Genomic DNA, 17920 nt, shown 5'->3' with positions numbered 1-17920 from the left:
CAGAATTCCTCATCGAGTGGCAGCACAGAGATAGACTATTCTTCATCATACTCAGACGCGATTTTGAACACAATGCTCAAGAGCCTGCAATAGAAGTGTGAGTCAATTATTATAGATCACACTGGAAAGGGCCAATTACATATGAGCGCTAAGAAAGGGGCAATTAATAATGTCAGGGAGCACCAAGTACTGTAATGTGGCGAAATTAGCTAATTTTGGGCACACACAAAGTGCGCAGCAGGCATTACAGTGGGTCCCTCTTGCACCCTGTTGCTCTAAAGGGTTAGATAAACTGCCCGGGCTGGCCCCGCAGCGGCACTGAGAGCTGCACAACGGAAAAGGTAAACAATACAGCCTACCGACCTGTGTTCTAGAATATCACCTTTGTCACACAGACCCATAATATTATGGGCATCTTGCTATAAATATATCGTAAGGACTGCACGGGTGTTTTGGGCTTTGAGGCGTCCTGGGAAAATGAGGCCCTTGACCCTGCTCCCTGTCCCTGACAAGTGCTGAGAGGCAATGTGCGCAGGTGTGGCGCAACAGGATGCGCGTAGCGTGTCTCACAGACTCCTCCTAGCGAGCCATGCACTCACTGCACTTGCGCGGTCCCCCTGCAACAAAGGAAATGGTCAACAGGGCCACCAAGGAGCGCTGTGATGCGCACCACAGCAGAAAAATGTTGTGCGACCAGACGTGCACAGTGAAAGATGGCAAAAAACACACCTAGACAAAGCAAAATAAGAGAGAAACAAATAATTGAGCAGTTATCTGCTAGAGCAGAAAGTAAAGAAGTTTTTTCCCTGCGAATTGTTGGAAAAATAGTTTCTGTTATGGTGGTTGTTGAAGTCTGCTGGAGTAAATAAAAATGGAAAGTTCAGAATAATCCTAGCCTCCGGGCCTGACATAGAATTCAGCCTGTGCAGTAGTTTTGAGCCAGACACACACACAAACGGAGCTTTGGGAGGTATTTAAAGGATGCATAGGATATGGGAGTTAATTGTGCCATTAAAAACTTTGTGAATTGTTCGGAGGTTAATGTTTGAAGACTAAATCAACTTATGTGGATCCTGGGTTATTTCCTGCAGAACCCTTCTGAAGCCAGTTTGGTGTTTGTAGACTATTTTATTAAATGCAAAGATGTGAGTATCATTGATGTTCGTAATTCCAAGTGAGTTTGTTGGTTGCTTTGTGCCAGATTAACCTATTTTGTGTTTGCAGTGTCTGATAGAACTGTGTTGTATCTATAATGTAAGATGGTGCTGTGTTGTACCTGCACTCTATGATTGAGCTGTGTAATATCTGTAGTGTTTGATGGAGCTGAGTTCCTAGCGCAGTGTGTGATGAGGGTATATTTTGAGTGTGCAGTGTTGTGCCTACATGGTGAGGTGGAGCCCTTTGATTTTTAAGGCTTTGATGGAGCTGTGTTTTGTTGGCAGTATGCAGTGCAGACCTGTGTGCGATGGGTATGTGTTGGTGCTGTTGCAGCTGTGTTGTTGCTCTTGTGTTTTACGGAGCTCGGTTCTCACTACAGTTTACGATGGAGCTTTGTTTTGACTGGAGTATGCAATAGAGCTGAGTTCTATACGTAGTAATGCTCTTCAACCATGGTGTTTCCAAAGGCTGTGATGAAGCTGTCTTGTGTCTGTAGCATGCAAAGGAGGAAGGATTTGATGGATCTTTTTTTTCTGCATTTCCTACTTGAGCAGTGTTGTGATTGTAGTCTGCAGCTGAGCATTATCTGCAGCATGAACCGGATCTGTGCTATCTGTGAGTTGTGTGATGTAAGATGGAGCTATGTTTGGTGTGCAGTGTGTACGGAGCCATGTTGTGTTTGCTGATTGAGTGGCATTTACTCTGTTGGTAAGAGGCGACTGAGCTGTGTTGTGGTGGTGGGTAATGATATGCCCCTAATGTTGTTGGAATGCTTTCTTTTAAAGGGAGTCCCTGTGCTGATCATTGGACATCACATCCTGTATGGAAAGATGGTGCGCTTGGAGAAGCCATTCGCCGTCCTGGTGAAAAGCAGCACTGGCCGGCCAGATTCAGAGGGAGGTGACATGGAAGTGAGCCCAGGGGACCAGTCTACTCGCTACCTAGTGACTGCACTCATCAAGAAAAAGATCATTTTCAAAACGCGGCCTAAGCCCATCATTACTAACGTTCCTAAGAAGTTGTGAGGAATCTGAAGTGGACTGAGACATTCTCCAGGCTGACACTGAACTTTACTAGCCAAAGTCCACCTCTGCCACACGTCTAATTGCCGATGGACTCCTGAAGTCACCCTAATAGTTCAGCGGGGAAACAGTCTGCCCTCATCATATCTGAGGACCCTTTCCAGTTAATGCTCCCTTCTGGCTTCACTAGTGACCTGTAGTGTTGTCGTAATACTCCCAAGGAATTGCCTGCCAGGCACTAATGCCTCACGAACACTTACCCTCCTATAATTGTGCTGTTAGGTGCCATAGCTGCTTCCTTTTCCTAAGCCTGGATGAAGCCAGCTCCAATACCGTTCTTACCAACTTATTTCTGTTACCAATACTTTAAAAAAAAAGCTCAGTGAACTTGTGGTACATCTGTGTGCCCTGGTTGTGCTTTCTGAGAAGACTGTGATGCCCCACGGTACTCTTTTGACCCTCTTCTACACCACTAATCAGTAACACCATTTCTGCCCTCTATGTGATATTTATGATCTAAAAGATGGTCTGTGTGAACATGATTGCACTCTCCAGCACCACTATGAAATCCTGTTTATGCCCCTGAGACCTCAGTGTTTCCTATTCGTGCACTCTAAGGCCACTGTGTATCATGCCTTATGTCCTCTGAAAATCCTGTACATCACCACCTTCAGAAACACCTGTGTTACTCTTCTTTATGCCCTGCGAGCACCCTCAACATGCCCAAATGTTTTAGCAGACAGTTAGTCAGTGGTCTAAAGCTCTTGGGGTCCTCTCCTGGTCGCAGCCGAAGTTGGAAAGCCTCCTCGCTTCACACTTCTCCTGCACCCACACATTTATCTTGTTGCTGTCCCAGCATCAACCACTTTCTCTTTCCTCTCCGTCCAACACATTCACTCAGCATTCTTCATTACAACCTGTCCGTCCTTTGCACTCTACTAACACCTCCCAGGTAGTTGAGTTGTTTAATGTCGCTTCTTTTTGTGACATAGATAAGGTCCTAGAGGCCACTTTTAGTTACCACAGATAGTTTGTAGCTCAAAACAAGATGGAGGTCACAAGCCTCACTGCCAGCCAGGTGGAAGGATTTGTTTGGCATCGTTGGGATTCCACAGATATCCTAGACATTGTTGAACTCACACACACAAACATTGTGGAAAAAGGATGAAAATGATGTCAAGCAACCTTGGCATTTTATTCTGTGCAGTGTTTAAAGACATACACCAGTAGAAAAAAGCGGCCTTTGTTTTCTTTTTTTTTGTACAAAACAAATTGACAAAATGCAGATAAAAATAAATACAATAATTATGAATAATTACGAACTGTAATAAACCAATACATTTAAAATCAGAACACGGCCTTATATTCTAAAATAGTTTTGCCTATCCAACAAGGAGTTGGTTTATGCAGTGTAGATGTTTTGGGCACAGGCATACTCGCGTCCCTGTGAGGTTTGTCCTTGCGGGATCAATGATGGGCAGAGAAGAAGATTGTCTGCTCTGCACAAGCAGAAATGAGCAGGATTTTCACTGACATTGTGACTCTTATTTTGTTTTCAGATTGAACGTTTTTTGTGCCAAGAGGAACAAAGTGTTTGCAGATTGAAAAAGAGCAAAGGTTTGGTTATAAGGCCTTTGGACTATTCAGGTGCATACTTTTCTTTGCCTTGCAGGTTTCAGTTTGTGTGGCCAATAATTCCCTCAGGAAAGTATGACTGCTAAGAGGTGGGTTGGCTTTCGGCAGAACTGCCAACAAGCTGGTGATTCTGAAAGACCTAAAAGGTAATGGCAAGTTGGTTAACATGTGAATGACCCTCAGCTCTGTGGATCTTCCAGAGGCATATCACCTTAATGACATATATATTTTTTCCATTTCCCCGGCTGCATCTCTCATTGCTGAAAAACAGGAGGTGCAAGCTTCAGCAGACAGTTATCTGTTTCCTCTCCAGGTTGCTGCCAGTTGGCTCCATGTGAGCAGCACCCTAACATAGCCCTCACCTTTAAGCCCATAGAGCTTTAGATTTAGGGATTGCATAGCAGGCCACTTCCTTTGAGTCTCTGAGTAGCTTTTGCCCTAGTATTGAACCCCCTATTATGTAGGACTTTACACTTTTTAACACCAGCATGTCAAATACAAATGGTGGAATAACCTGGGTCTCACTCTTATTATATAAGTCAGTACCATGCATGACATCCTTAATCAGCCCTGGCTTAGTTTGGACCTTGTAGTTTCTGTTAAAAAAGAGAATTGTGCTGTTGGCTAAAAGTAAACTGGGCTGGCTGAAGCTATCACACTTGATGTGGGACACTTGGCTCTTCTGGGGAACCAAAGGCCCTTCCAAAATGGATGCTATGCAGAGGTGCTAGCCAGTCTTGGGGCTCAACACCAGCTCCTTGTTGTTAAGAGACCAAACCATATCTGACAAGTGACTTCCCATACTGTAGAAGGGAAGTTCTGCTTCTAGTGCTGAGGGCCTGGCCTGAAGCGCCTGCAACCTGAAGCCTTAGTACCCCCATGGGATGGTTTTGAGAAATAAAAATATTATCAGGCCTAGGGGAGAGAACTAATTTTATCATGTAGCTGCAGATGTATTAGGAGGCATGTCTATGTCAAAACAGTACAGTTTGTACACTGATTTTGTAATCAAACGCCATAGCCCAAGCAGTGGACATCAAACTTTTCCGACTGGTTCAGCATTTAAAATGAAGAGATTTGGGCACACAGTATTTCGGTTTTGAAGTGCTGCTCTTCTGAAAGCAGATTACATTCACTTTTTACATTCAAAAGTTACCATCCTGAAGCTTACTGCTGCATTTTCCTCCTTGTACACATATTCATGAAGCAACGCTTTTGCCCTTCTCAACTGTATCTTACTGCTGCTAATTTTTCATGCATGTTAGATTTGGCAAAGTGTGTCCTTATTCCTAGGAGTTAGGCTGCACTGTTTAAATTTTGTAAATCAGAAACAAAAATGATCATGCATTCTGGGCCCAATGTGGGAACATTCTAAATATATACTGTACATCCTGTGCTTCTCTCTCCTTACATCGGTCTTTTTTTATGGTCTTTTTCAGGAGTCCAATTCTTGCAGCTAAGTTGACTGACTGCCTAGGTTAAAAAACTGAATACAGAAACTTGCCTGTAATGCAAGCATGCTGGCATGGTCCCTGCAAGCACTCCCTTTAGATATTTGATTTCAAATTTAAGTGATTGTTTAAATACTTTTCTGGTGGACGTAGGGGGTGCACGTTAATAGTACGAGTGTATTATAGCTTGTACCAAACTCTGGCAGGGAGGGAATGATGGGTAGGCTTGTAGTGGATCTTTTGCCGCTTAGATAAGGGGTTATATACAGTGGGGCTTGTGATTGGTAATGTTTAAACCTTTCAGCGACTTTGCTTTTTCTTGGGTATTTCTCTAAATTGTTTTATTACATCTCACTAATCTTGGCATGAGTTTCTCCAGGTGCTTTCCTGTCCTACAGCTCATTGATTTTAATACAATAGATGTTTTATGTTGACCACCTTTTAGCACCACCAGTTGCACAATCCCACTTGTTGCGCTAGAGATTGTCCTAATAGCAATGCGTAGTTAAATAGTTGGTTAGGCTTATTCTTTGGCTGAAAACTGGGAATTCTTAAATGATTGCATGGAAAAGTTTAACTTTGTTTAATGGTTTCGGCTATTTGCAATCTTCGCACTTAGTCGAAAAGTCAATGCACATTGAGTCCGCTGTCTGCCAGGTAAACAGGAAGTGGTTACAGGCAAGTTTCTGAAAGGAAAGAGTGTAAACCTGGAGGGAGTTGGACATCGAGGTGGAGAATACAGGCCCTGTCTTCTCCTCCACTGCCTTGCCAAGGGAGGAGGGACTATGCTGGTAACTTTGAGACACCGAGTCCTCTGTGCACTTACTTTCCTGGTCGTTGTTAGTGTTCCTGTAAATGTTTGCTCTGCTTGAGCTGCTGGACTACTCTGGACAACAGCCTGAGCGCAGATTTGTACAGCATGGAATATAACTCTTCAAGCACTTGATTTCTGGAATGCAGTGATACTGACTGACTTGTGTGCAACAAAGCTAATGAAGGAAATAGTGGCAGTGGGAACATTTGTAGGATTAGTGGCAGACTTTGTTGTCATGCTCTTTCTTTGATTATTAGAAATCTTGTTCTTGATATTACCAGTGTGTTTTTAACTAGTTTACATTAAATCTGAAAACTTATTTTCTCCATAATGTTCTAGGAACGGATATAGAATAATACATTTGCCCAACCACAGAATATTATCTAGAAAAAAATCTTGCTAGTAGTGCCTTGCAACTTTAAACCAGTTTTAACCTTTCTTCCAACTAACTAGGAGACAAGCTCAAACAGAAGATAGACATTGTTCGAACACAAGCAACGGTGCAGTGAGTCTCTGAAAATGCATCTCCTTACCAATGTCACATTACAAATCTGAATATTAATGTCCTTATTTTAGTAGGTTGATCGGAAGGATGAAGCTACAAGTGAAATTGTGCCACATCCTCTACATTATACGCGTGCATGTGCTCAGTAGATGCAGCTTTATCCTTTATGTTTTCTCTTCCTTCCTGTGGGTTTCTATAGAAGATTTAAAGATAGTCTTGTGCATAGGGAAGCAGGGCCATATTTGAGAATCCTGACCCTTGCACTCCTGCCATTGCCTTTCTACCCCATGTTTAATTTTTAGGCTACAAGTTACATCTGGCCCCGTCTTTGTATCACTGCCACAGATATTCCAGATTGGAATTAGACTAGTAAATCAACATTTTGAGGAATAATTATGAGTAAAGGTAGAAGCAGGCAATGTTTCCATCACTATTCACCAGGTTAGCCACATTAGAGACAACCTGGCTAATTAAAAGCACAGTACTATCACATTGAGTGGCAGTAATGTGGAGGGGGCACAGCTGGTTTGTCAGACATATTAGGCCAGAAAAGGTCAATAGCCAGTTAAGATCACAAGCTGAAGTCAGATCCTCTACCTCCCTTAATTTCTCATATTTGCAGAAAAGCACTTTTTTATTTGATGCTAGGAAGCATTTCTGGTATATTTCAATCGAAAAGATGCATAGTAGTGCAGTGAGATCAAAGAAGGGCAAGTTGTCAGGCCTTTTGTAACCAGTGTGGTGGTGTAACTACATTTAAGTGTGGGGAGAACGTGTAGCACGATCCCATTCTTATTGCTAAAGGGAAAGTCAATCAAGGCAGCATTTGCTGTTTAAGGCATACATGGCTGCAGTCCCTGGACCATGGCAACAAGGAGTGTTGCTGATCTGGCCAAAGACGTGTGTTATTTGCCCTGAATTTGCTACAGTGTCTTTGCTGCTGTCACCTGTTTGTGATCTGTAACCAGGCACTTAGACCAATACTAGAGTGAACGATTTGCTGGAAAATCCATATAGTTGTCTTTTGTAAATAGGATAAAACTGTAATTCTAGCATGTGCTGTTCACAACTGACTAGTCAGGTTTAGAGTTTGCTGCCATGGGTGAGGTAGAAGATTGGTTTTACATGAGCTACAATACTCTGAATACGGGTTGTGTCCATCAGTTTAAAAAATGTATCTTTCCGTAGGCTTAAAAACTGGTTGGCTAGTGCATCTGAACACAACTGTGAACAAACAGCACCTTTGGTAAGGATATGGAGCTGTGGTTAGATTTCACCCGTTTATGCTGAAGAGTTGTAAATGCCCGTTTGGAGCATTCTTATTTCCTGATAACTAGATCAAAGAAATAACATCTGAGTTAGCTGGGTTTGAGCTTTTGGACGCAAGGTAGTGGTTACTGTATAAAAGACATGCAGGGGTTTATTGTTCAGTGCAGTGAGTGCTTCAGTTGAAACTTGTGTTTTGTCTACTGTGCATTTGTAGAACAGAAGTCTGAAAAATTAAATTAAAGTTGCTCCTGTGCTTCAGTTTGAGTTGCTTTTCTGTGGTCAAGGCTATACTAGGGGTATTAGTCAGATCATATGCCTTAACTAAACAATTGTATTCCTACTTCTATTCTTTACTGGGCAAAATGTGTCCTAAAATACTAGTAGGCTTTGGTGTCAGATGTTCATTTTTCTACGCAGTTATCGTTTTAAGAAACCTGGATGCTTGTGTGCATTGCTTTTGGAGCAATGTTTTACTATGCCTAAAATGCATTGTGCATCATGTACTAGGATTTCCGTCAGCACAGCAATCTAGCATAGCTGTATCAATCTCACCTGAAACCATGTTTTCAGCATTGGGCCATTCTTCCACAAGCCAGTGCAGTGTACTATAGCTTATTTAAAATTAGTGCAGAAAGATGTGTGGACCATAAGGCAGAAGCCTGCCAGGCTATCATCACAAGATAGATTTGATCTACAATTCATGTACATAGTCAGTGGTTATCCTTAAAATCTGGAAAGACATTTGCCTAGCTGGACCAAATTTAGGCACCACATTTGCACAAATGTCCACAATCTGAGCCGTCTCCAAGTGGAGAGCAATCTTCAGATGAGAGAGGGCAGGATGCAAAATGGGTCTAATACAATACTTTTCAGTTCTCTCCAGAACCGAAAGATATTTCATTTGGAGATACAAATGTGCCTCTTTGTGCTGCATGGGTGTCTGAACCAGATAGATTCTCTTTAGCACAGTCACCAGAAGTCGGGCAGGGCAGACCACAAGGAGGTCTTGGTTTCTGAATGCAATTCCCTCCCCAGGTTGTACCAACATATACCATTGTCCCTGACTTTCTAAAAAGTAAGATTTCCATCAATGCAATATTTTCTTGCGTGAAAGATCAATTGAGAAATCTAATATCTCGTTGACCTGTAGCCACCTAGTGTTTTGCTGCACTAATTCGCTTCACAACAGCAGCTTTCCCCGATCACCACAGACCTCACTGCAGAAAACTCACTTGTTTGGAAAGTGAAGAAGGCCTTGGTTATGGTAAAGTGTAACATTGTGTTTTAAATAAAATTATAGTAGAGCTGGCTTTGAAGTTTCATACTCAGTAAAAAAATGGCAACAGACATTGAATATGGGAAGTTTGAGCTTCTCAGCATCTTCTTTGATGGTGCCTGCTGGAGCTAAATCTTTTGACATTCAATAGAGGTCTGCTAAAATATTTTTGTCGCCGATAAAGTACCTCTGATGCTCCATATAAACATCACCACTGAAATGTTCAGATCCCTTAACTACCATTTGTGTACTGTGCTTTAATCTTTGCAATGAGGAGAGATCAGCCCAGCTTAATTAAATCTCCACAAAGTATGTTTTCCAGATTCGCCAGTGCTTTAGACAAACTGGTACTGTCAGCCTCTCAGGTTCCACACCACTTCAGATCTTACACAGCTAGATTAACATTGTTTATGGCATGATCAAAAGCTTGATTAATGTGGTTGGACTGACACTTCTCATATGAATGCTGCTACTTTTAGTCAGGGGTACACACTCTTATTTCCATTAAAAACACCGAATTTACCAATATTAACAAGGGCCAATTTACAATAAGGTGGGTCATGCCCGAACAACTGAAGCAGCAGCTTTTAGGTAAGAAATTAAAGTGGGTCAGTTAGAAGAAATAGCTTTAAGGCAACACAAATAAGCACAGTTTCCCTTTCTAGCACTGGATCAGAACCGTGTTGGCTCTGCACCCTCAAGGCAAGAGGTGATAGGGCTTCATTGTGACATCCATGGAGCAAATCGCTGAGATTCTTGTTCCTCTTACAGACTATCCTCTAGAAGGCCATCATTAACCATTTGGTGCAGAGCCAGAGTCACCTGGTGGGCCATCTAAATAACAATTAATATCCCCCCCGCCCTCAATATGTCCTCCCCAAATATGAACTTGTCAAAGGCGCTTTGCTGCTGGCATGTGCCCAGTATCCGTTGTGGGATAGAAGCTGGTTATCTATTCTTTCCCTTGATAGACAATATGCAGCATGGTAGCAACACTAATATTGTGGCGGGGGCACACAGGCTCCTTCCACAGAATTGGCCCTACTCACATTGAAACCAGTCAAACACTAGATTACTGTAAACCTCAGATCAATCTTTAAGAATAAGACTGAGTGTGGACTCTGATACAGCACAATTCCATTATCATACATTAAAAGGTCACCCTACAGTTCACACATTATCACTGCGGCATTCATCTTTTGTTCAGCTCATGCATTGATGGAGAAAGGAAATCGCTGTTGTGGCTGTACCTGACCAGCAGCAGTCGACAGACTGTAGCTGTTTGCATAGGAACATGGGAATGCTTCCGTAAGCACTCATACAAGGGTCCTGGTCCTATTGCTTTTTGTTGATATGTATGATCCTGGATAATCCAGGAGAGTTCTTCCAGTAGGCGTTTGTGATTTGGCCATTTTCCTAGGTTTTCTTTAGGGTCCTCTTGGTTATCTCCGTCTTAAAGGTTGCTGCTGTATTTGCATAGTAGAGCTGGTATTGCTAGATCGATAACATCAATCACATTGCTGGTTGGGTTGAACTCTACATGGATGAACTCCCACTGACACCTTGAGAATAGGGCCTCTACTTGCAGCACAAACTTCAGCACCAAATGAAGCTTCCCCATATAGGACACATGTAGTTTGATCTTCCAGTGTGTCCTCTGCCCATTCTCTTCCTTCTCAGTCTAGTCCACAGTGTCCCTTCAGGTTTTTGAGGTCAAGTCAGCACCTGTGTCTTTTGCAGATCTGATGGGCATCCACACTCACTAATGCATTTAAATATCCAAGCTGCCTAAAACACAGTGATAAGGTAGGATTCCAGAACAAGTCGTTGAAGAAGTACAGTGCTCAGATGCATAGCTCTTGATTTGCTGCTCACAGATCAACATCCAAGACTATGTAAGTATGTTGGGTGTAAGTACTTTTGATGGTGTGACCTGTATCATTATCATTGCACTTGTTTGTCCATTGATCCTGATTCCTGTTGGCTTGCTCAGACCTCTGCAAAAGCAAGGTTGTACTGCTCCTGCCTCTTTCCACAGCGTCGGGCGATGATGGCCAGATATAGGGTGAGCAGTGCCATCCAATAACAGCCATACAGTATGGCGCCTGAGATCAGGAAGGCCAACTCAGTGTCACTGAACGGATCCTTACTTTGCCAGTATGCTGTGTAGCAAAGACCGCCTAGGAGAACAGCAAACCATACAGACACTGGGATGAGGCCGATAAAGTTCACCACAATGGTCTTGCGCCCAGATGTACCCCAGCCTGCCTTGTTGATGGTGGCCAAAGCAAACATCTTGGCTGGGAGAAGGCTGGACATATAAAGAAGAGAATAGAGAGACATGAAAATCATCTCTGCATTGCCACGCAGAAGGCAGGCATACGTGGCTTTGATGATGCCCACTAACTGCACTGTCAGAAGGAACAGTAGGATGTTCCAGATGCGGCCCCGGTAGAAAAGCTGGATGACCGTGGCCATGAGGAAGAATGGGAAGAACCCAGTCACTACAGATTCATAGGTCATCCAGAGGTGATGTTTGTGGAACCACAAGGCGTTGTAGAGCCACTCCCTGAAGTAAGACTTGCTCCAGCGGGTCTGTTGGTTCAACCACCGAAGGTACTTTGTGGGTGTCTCAGTCAGGCACTTGGAACGCGCTGTGTACTTAGTCCGATAGCCAAGACTCAGAACCCGGTTGGTGAGGTGTCTGTCGTCCCCAAAGCTGCACTTCTTACCCAGGAATGTCTGATGGTACCAGTCCTCCAGAAAGCGTTGCAGAAGGGAATTGCGGTACATGCCTAGTGGCCCACTGATGCACTGAACGCACCCAAAGTAGGACTGGCATGCCCTTTCCACGTTGAAGGCCATCCAGTAACGCACACTGCTGAGGAAGGAGATCCACGAGTCATACTTGTTCAGTATCTGTAAAGACATAAGACCACAACAGGTATAAGACACACTAGTCAGTTCAGGGTTTGTTCAATGGTGGGGGACGACGACTCTGTGCTCTGTTATGGAAATGGTCTGGGTAGAGGAAGCAGGGGTGCTCATATAGCATGTAAATCTGATAGCTTCGTCCATTTAGGAACATTTAACAGTTTATTTAAGTTACATTATTTTCCCAGAGTTGAAATAAAAAAAATGTGTAGCAATCTTATTTATGGATTATTACCACCAATATAAAGTAATACCAGTTCCTTCCCATTTACAGTATGTCTTTCAATGGTTTTAAGTGATTTAGCAACATATGATTCAATTTGTCCGAAAGATGTTCCTAATTAATATAATAGTGTATAAATGAAGGACATTTTATTTGATATAATTTCTAGTAAGCGGCATGTCCCTTAAAGCTGCTCATTCTGCTACCGTATCGAGACCATGAATCATGGTATAAACTAATTGGTAACAACATCAGGCCATTTATTATAAAGTTAAAAATGAAACATGCTGATATTCATTTGCTCGAGTAGAGCTAATTTTGTGACCAAATTATTTGAAACACGAAAGAGTGAAATAACTAGATTCCTGTGTTCTTTCTTGAGAAATCATGGTTTTTAATACGTTTTCTCCCTTTAAATGCTGCCAGGAGCAGGCAGCAGCCCCTAAGAGTGCATGCAGTACTTCATTCTTGGATGCTGTCCTTTGGCATGGATACGCTTCCAGAATAATGTTGTCTGATGCCCCTCCAACTCTTGAACACTGATGCTGCAGTGTACTGTGTGCTCCTGGGTGGTGGACCAGGAGCCAACGATGGGGAGACGGGACAGAGAAACCGTTTGCAATGCCCTCCGCACTACCACCAAGTTGGAGGTCGAACTGCACTAGGCTTTCTTGGAGGACTATACCTTTCCCCAACATGGAGGTGTCCTTCCTTGGCTTGCAGACCCTCAAGGGAGTGAGCAGAGTGGGAGTGGGCTCCCTAGTCTCACTAATGCCTCTAGCTCCATAAGTGGTGAGAGGCAAAGTCAGCCCTAATGCTTCTGGCCCGGATGTCACTATTTTACAGTTGCAAACAGAATGGGGCTCAACTTTAAGCGAGAATTCAAAAACAGTTATATTGCTCATAGTACAGATTTCTTGCAAAGAAAATCTCCCAATAGGTTTTCACAAGTCTGTCAATTCTACCAGTCCAACTGATTTCCCTTTGCCCAGGCCCCCCCCACCCCCCCCCCCCCCACACACACACACACACACACACACGCACACACCCCTCCACCCACACATCCACACATCCACAATCATCCTTTTACTGGGGCTGTGGGTGGACGGTGGCATACTAAAATCTGAACCATGTCATGTTTTATAGTGATATTTCTAGAATACCTTTGCGGTATTGTCATGAGGTCCAAAGAATTGGGGAGTGATTGGTGGACCGGCCCTGCTGAAGTAGATGGGATTGTTTTGTTTTGCTATAATGAAGTGTATGTAGAGCCCAAGTATGCAAGTATCTGCCTTGGTTCACTCCCATCCTAACTGTTGATGCATTGTCTTTCTAAAGATGATGAGTCTCCTCATCGTGTTTTGGAAACCACAAACTGTGTGCAGAGAGGAGAAACACTGCTGACTTATTTAAAAAAAAAATATATATATATATAAATAATATACTTAAATTAATGAGTATTTAGACCTAGAATTGTGTGTGCATCATGTGGAGCAATTTGTTTTGAAAGGCTAGAAAATGTGGTTGTATCTTTGTCTTGGAGTGCAGGACTTCACTAGGACTATGAACACTGCAAAAACAAAGACACGTTGTAGGCATCAATATATAATTAAATTGCAAAGACGGAATCTGAGTAAATAGTAAAGAATTCATAGGGAACTCATTGAATTAATCCTTTCGTGTGTGTATTAATGGAGGAGTTTTAGTTCATTATATTGTTTAATTTGCTTAAAACAATACTGTACAGAAGGGGATACAAATCCTTATCTAAAAGCCTGGTCCATGTATTGATTGAAGCAGGTGGTGGATATTGAATGTGTCCAGTGGCACATTTGGTTGAGATTTTACATCATTCCATTTTACTGTGGGGAGTCCATGCTGAAGACCCTAAGCTTGTTAAATCTACATTTTGATGCATTACCAAAACAAATGACTACTTGATGGCAAAAACAAAAGCATACATTTCTGGGTTATGATTAAAACGAAAGTCAAAATGTCATATAATCTTAAAATAGTGGTTTAGTGGTCAGTATACACGCCCTGCCTTCTAGGCTAACAGACGAGGATTTCAAGGGAGAATGAAGAAATTATTATGGGAGCGGGAGATACTCAACCAAATGACCAAAGTTATTATGAAAAAAGGAGGGCAGAGATTTTTTCAAAACTGAAAAACATTCCCTGTTGTTCAGAACATGAACCAGAGCATCCCTCTCAAAGTGACGACCAGACCATCCTTCTCACAGATGCTCAGAGCATAGGCAGGAGCAGCCTTCTCTCTGGAGGTTCAGATGGCTTTTGAGGGTGAAATTGAGCAAAGTGGCATTCTGAACAGTAGGGGGAGGACCTTTTAAGGCACGAGAGAGGCAGCTAGTCTTGAACAGAAGGATTAGTTTTCTTCAAAAATATCAGAAGTCATTCTGTTTTAGCTGGATTTATTTTGATGTGATTTGATATCCACGATTGAATTCTTGTCAGTGTGCTGGATAGGAGAGAAATGTCACCTGTGCATGTGACCTTCAGGTAGATTTGGTTATTGTCATACAGGTGGAAGAGCATTCCAGTGTCTTGAGGATCGCACAGAAGGGTTGCAGAGAGGATCAAGCCTTGGGAGACTTATGGCTACAGGAAAGCTGGCTTTGAGAAAGTTCCAGATTTTCACTTTCTGACAGCGGTTCGGTCGGGAGATGAACCAGTTCAGGACTACACCATCACATCCCATGGTTGACTGTGTCACTTGCAGCATCAGCAAATGAAGATCTTTGACACATTTCGGCAAAACATAACTCTTGCTCATTTTGCAGCTTTGCTTGCTTAACCTATTATTACCTTAGATTTTTATGGGGGTAGATTTACTAACATTTTGTGCAGCACTCAAAGGCCTTTATGATGGGTTATAAGTAGTACGTCATGCTTCACGTGAGCACCCTTGCAAAACTTTAGGAACTCTGCTAGTATCAGTTAGTCTTTTCCTTTGTGTGGTGTTCTGTAGCTCAATATCTAATTTTTATTCACAGGTTTATCTCCGATATGCTCCTATTATGTTTTTCAAATAAGTAATACGAGTTAAGGCCCTGCCGTGGTCAAGCTCTGGATTGGTGTTTGTGGAAATGCTTCTCCTTCTCAGACAGCAGACCTTCATGTCACCTACTGGGGCAAGCAGGCTGATGGCTGAGGTCTCCAGGCAATGCGGGGTGTGTGCGGAGAACTTCCCATGTTAGGCCTATAGGGATTCCAGATACCTTCAAATCTGGACTGTGAAGTGCGATTACCTATTTCTTAACCATCACTGTTAAGCGCAATGACGGACGAGCGTTGCCCCGCTGGGTCAGAGCCAGCAGGTGAAAAATAAAACCATATTTTACTGTTGTTTTATTTGTCAGCTTCTGCCTGAGGCAGCCTGTGCGGGGAGAGGCGGGGCTGGACGCATGGAGTCTGTGCTGTTTCTCCTATCTGGTTGTCCAACACAGCCGGGTTGGAGAAACCTAACTGCATATGTCTGTACGGCTGCACAATTAAGTGCAACCCCCCCCCCCCCCCCCCCCCAAAAAAAAATTGTGAAATATATATATTTTTTTCCATCTGCTGGCTCCACCATTGCGGAGGAGCTGTAGCTGTTGGCTGGGTTCTGGGGAGGAACACTGGGCCCCACCTCCCCCTGACCCTAAAGCGCCCCCTGTACTTTGGCTGCTGCAAGATTTCTGAGCTGCTGTGCCTGGAATGTGCTTCCTTGGCCTTCTACTAGACCGGTACACCTAGGGTGACCAGATTTTTTTAAACCAAAAACCGGGACATTTCACAAAAATAGAAGGGACTACAATTTTACTTCAACCGAGCACACAGAAGGATAGCACTCATCAGCATAAAATTACTGATGAGGCACTAAGAACATAAATAAAATGCATTTTTTTTAAAGCCAATGTAATGGCTGTTAATGAAACTGCTTTCTAACAACACCTGCTAACTATCTCTGCTTTGGGGGTGGGGGAGGGGTTTGAATCACCTCCCACCATTCAGGCTACCCTCTCTAAAAATCAGGACAAAGTGACCCCAGGAGCACCGGCCAACGATACTTCCCGCACTTCTCTTTGGCACAGGTCACACCAGCAAGCCATGGATCCCCCAGCAGGGACAGTGGATGTGTCCTCAGGATCCGCTCCCAAAAGCGCCTCTCGCTCAGGTCTACATGGACAACTTCCTCAATGGAACTGAGCAGCGAAATCAGCTCCCTTAAAACTGAATTCAAATCCTGTAGCCACGAAGTTAAGAGATGTTGATGGTCTGTGGGAGAGACTCAAAAATATGGAGCAGACCTTGGATGCATGGACAGATGAGCTGGAGGCTCTAGCTCATTGGGTGGCGACCCTAGAGGAGCGGCAACTGGATATCCACCTCAAGCATTAAGATCTGGAAAACCACGGCCAGAGGAACAACATTTGTATCCGGGGAGTTCCTAAAGGAATGGAAGGCCCAGATATTATGTGCTTTGTGGCCGATCTCCTACACGCCATCTGCGGAGACCCAGGCACCTCACCCCCATGCTCGCTAGAGTGGACAGAGTGGTGGGCCCGCCACATTGCTCTGATCTGCACCCTGATTTTCTCGCCTGAGTATGCTTTTTTTGTCAAGAAGGAAGACATCTTACAAGCCTCACGGAAAAAGACAGTTTGATCCACAAGGGGCACACAATTCAGCTCTTTCAGGACTTGGCCCCGGCTACCTCGAGGCGTTGCAGAGACTTTCACCCTGTCACAAATAAGCTCTCTGAGCTCCACATTCACTACTAATGGGGCCATCCCTTTGCCATTACCTTGGAGTGGGAGGGTAAACGGAGAACCCCTGAATCTTTGAATGAAGCCCAACGCCTCCTGAACCTGTAGCAGGACCCAGAGGAGGCAACTTTATCGCCGCTGGCCACCCCGGATAGGCAAACCTTCCACCTTTCCTGCTCCACGGTCTCTTACCGTTCAACCTCCAAACAAACCAGAGACCAACAGACACGTGAGACCAAGTGAGATATTATCCAACACTTGAAAAATCTGAAAACCTCTCCGGCGCCCACCAATGACTCGGCAGCTACCACATGAAACCCTGGCCTCCCCTGTTGCTCCTCCAGAGCGGTGGACAGCACCCCCCAACCACTCACACACACTCTCTATCTCATGGCACCCTCATGGCAGATGCAAACGCTCTTGGCCAGCCGACCTCCACAGCGCACTAGCTCCAAGTGCCCACCACACTCATAAACGATCCCCTTGGCGGGGTGAGAGATGCTGCCCGCCCGGGTTGCCCCCAACGATGGGGATACTAATGCAGGCGCCATTGGACCACTCCTGCAAGCTGAACTATATTGACCCTGAGGGGGAGAGGGTGGTCCTCCGAGCATCGCTCTTATAGCCTGTGGGGCAGATTTAAGAGCCCCCTTGCACCACATTAGTGTCATTTTTATTATGCTAATGTGGCACAACGAGGCCAAAATCACTGCACCAAATTTACAGTGGCGCAATGCATGCTTTGTGCCACTTTGAAACCCTTTGCACTACATTATACCTGCACCAGGCCTAATGTATGCAAAGAAGGCGTTCCTCTGTTCGCCAGGCCCAAAAAAATGGTGCAAAGAAATCTATAGGATTTCT

The 17920-nt window shown here is 43.9% G+C and overlaps 2 protein-coding genes across 2 annotated transcripts in view; one reads left to right on the top strand and one right to left on the bottom strand.

Annotated features, from left to right (window-relative positions):
• The window catches only part of CHTF8 (chromosome transmission fidelity factor 8), a 92282-nt gene extending 88755 nt beyond the window's left edge, over nt 1–3527 (top strand). Inside the window, exon 4 of the mRNA XM_069218646.1 lies at nt 1944–3527. Within this exon, the coding sequence (XP_069074747.1) occupies nt 1944–2183 (240 nt within the window). The 3' untranslated portion in view covers nt 2184–3527. The remainder of the gene's footprint in view (nt 1–1943) is intronic.
• HAS3 (hyaluronan synthase 3) overlaps nt 3346–17920 on the bottom strand; it is an 86113-nt gene continuing 71538 nt past the window's right edge. Inside the window, exon 4 of the mRNA XM_069218645.1 lies at nt 3346–12049. Coding sequence (XP_069074746.1) covers nt 11120–12049 — 930 coding nt within the window. The 3' untranslated portion in view covers nt 3346–11119. The remainder of the gene's footprint in view (nt 12050–17920) is intronic.

This window comes from Pleurodeles waltl, chromosome 12, assembly GCF_031143425.1.
Source record: "Pleurodeles waltl isolate 20211129_DDA chromosome 12, aPleWal1.hap1.20221129, whole genome shotgun sequence".
In the NCBI taxonomy this organism is placed as follows: Eukaryota; Metazoa; Chordata; class Amphibia; order Caudata; family Salamandridae; genus Pleurodeles; species Pleurodeles waltl.
Note: the sequence above shows the minus strand (reverse complement) of the source record. Positions and strands in the feature narration are given on the sequence as shown.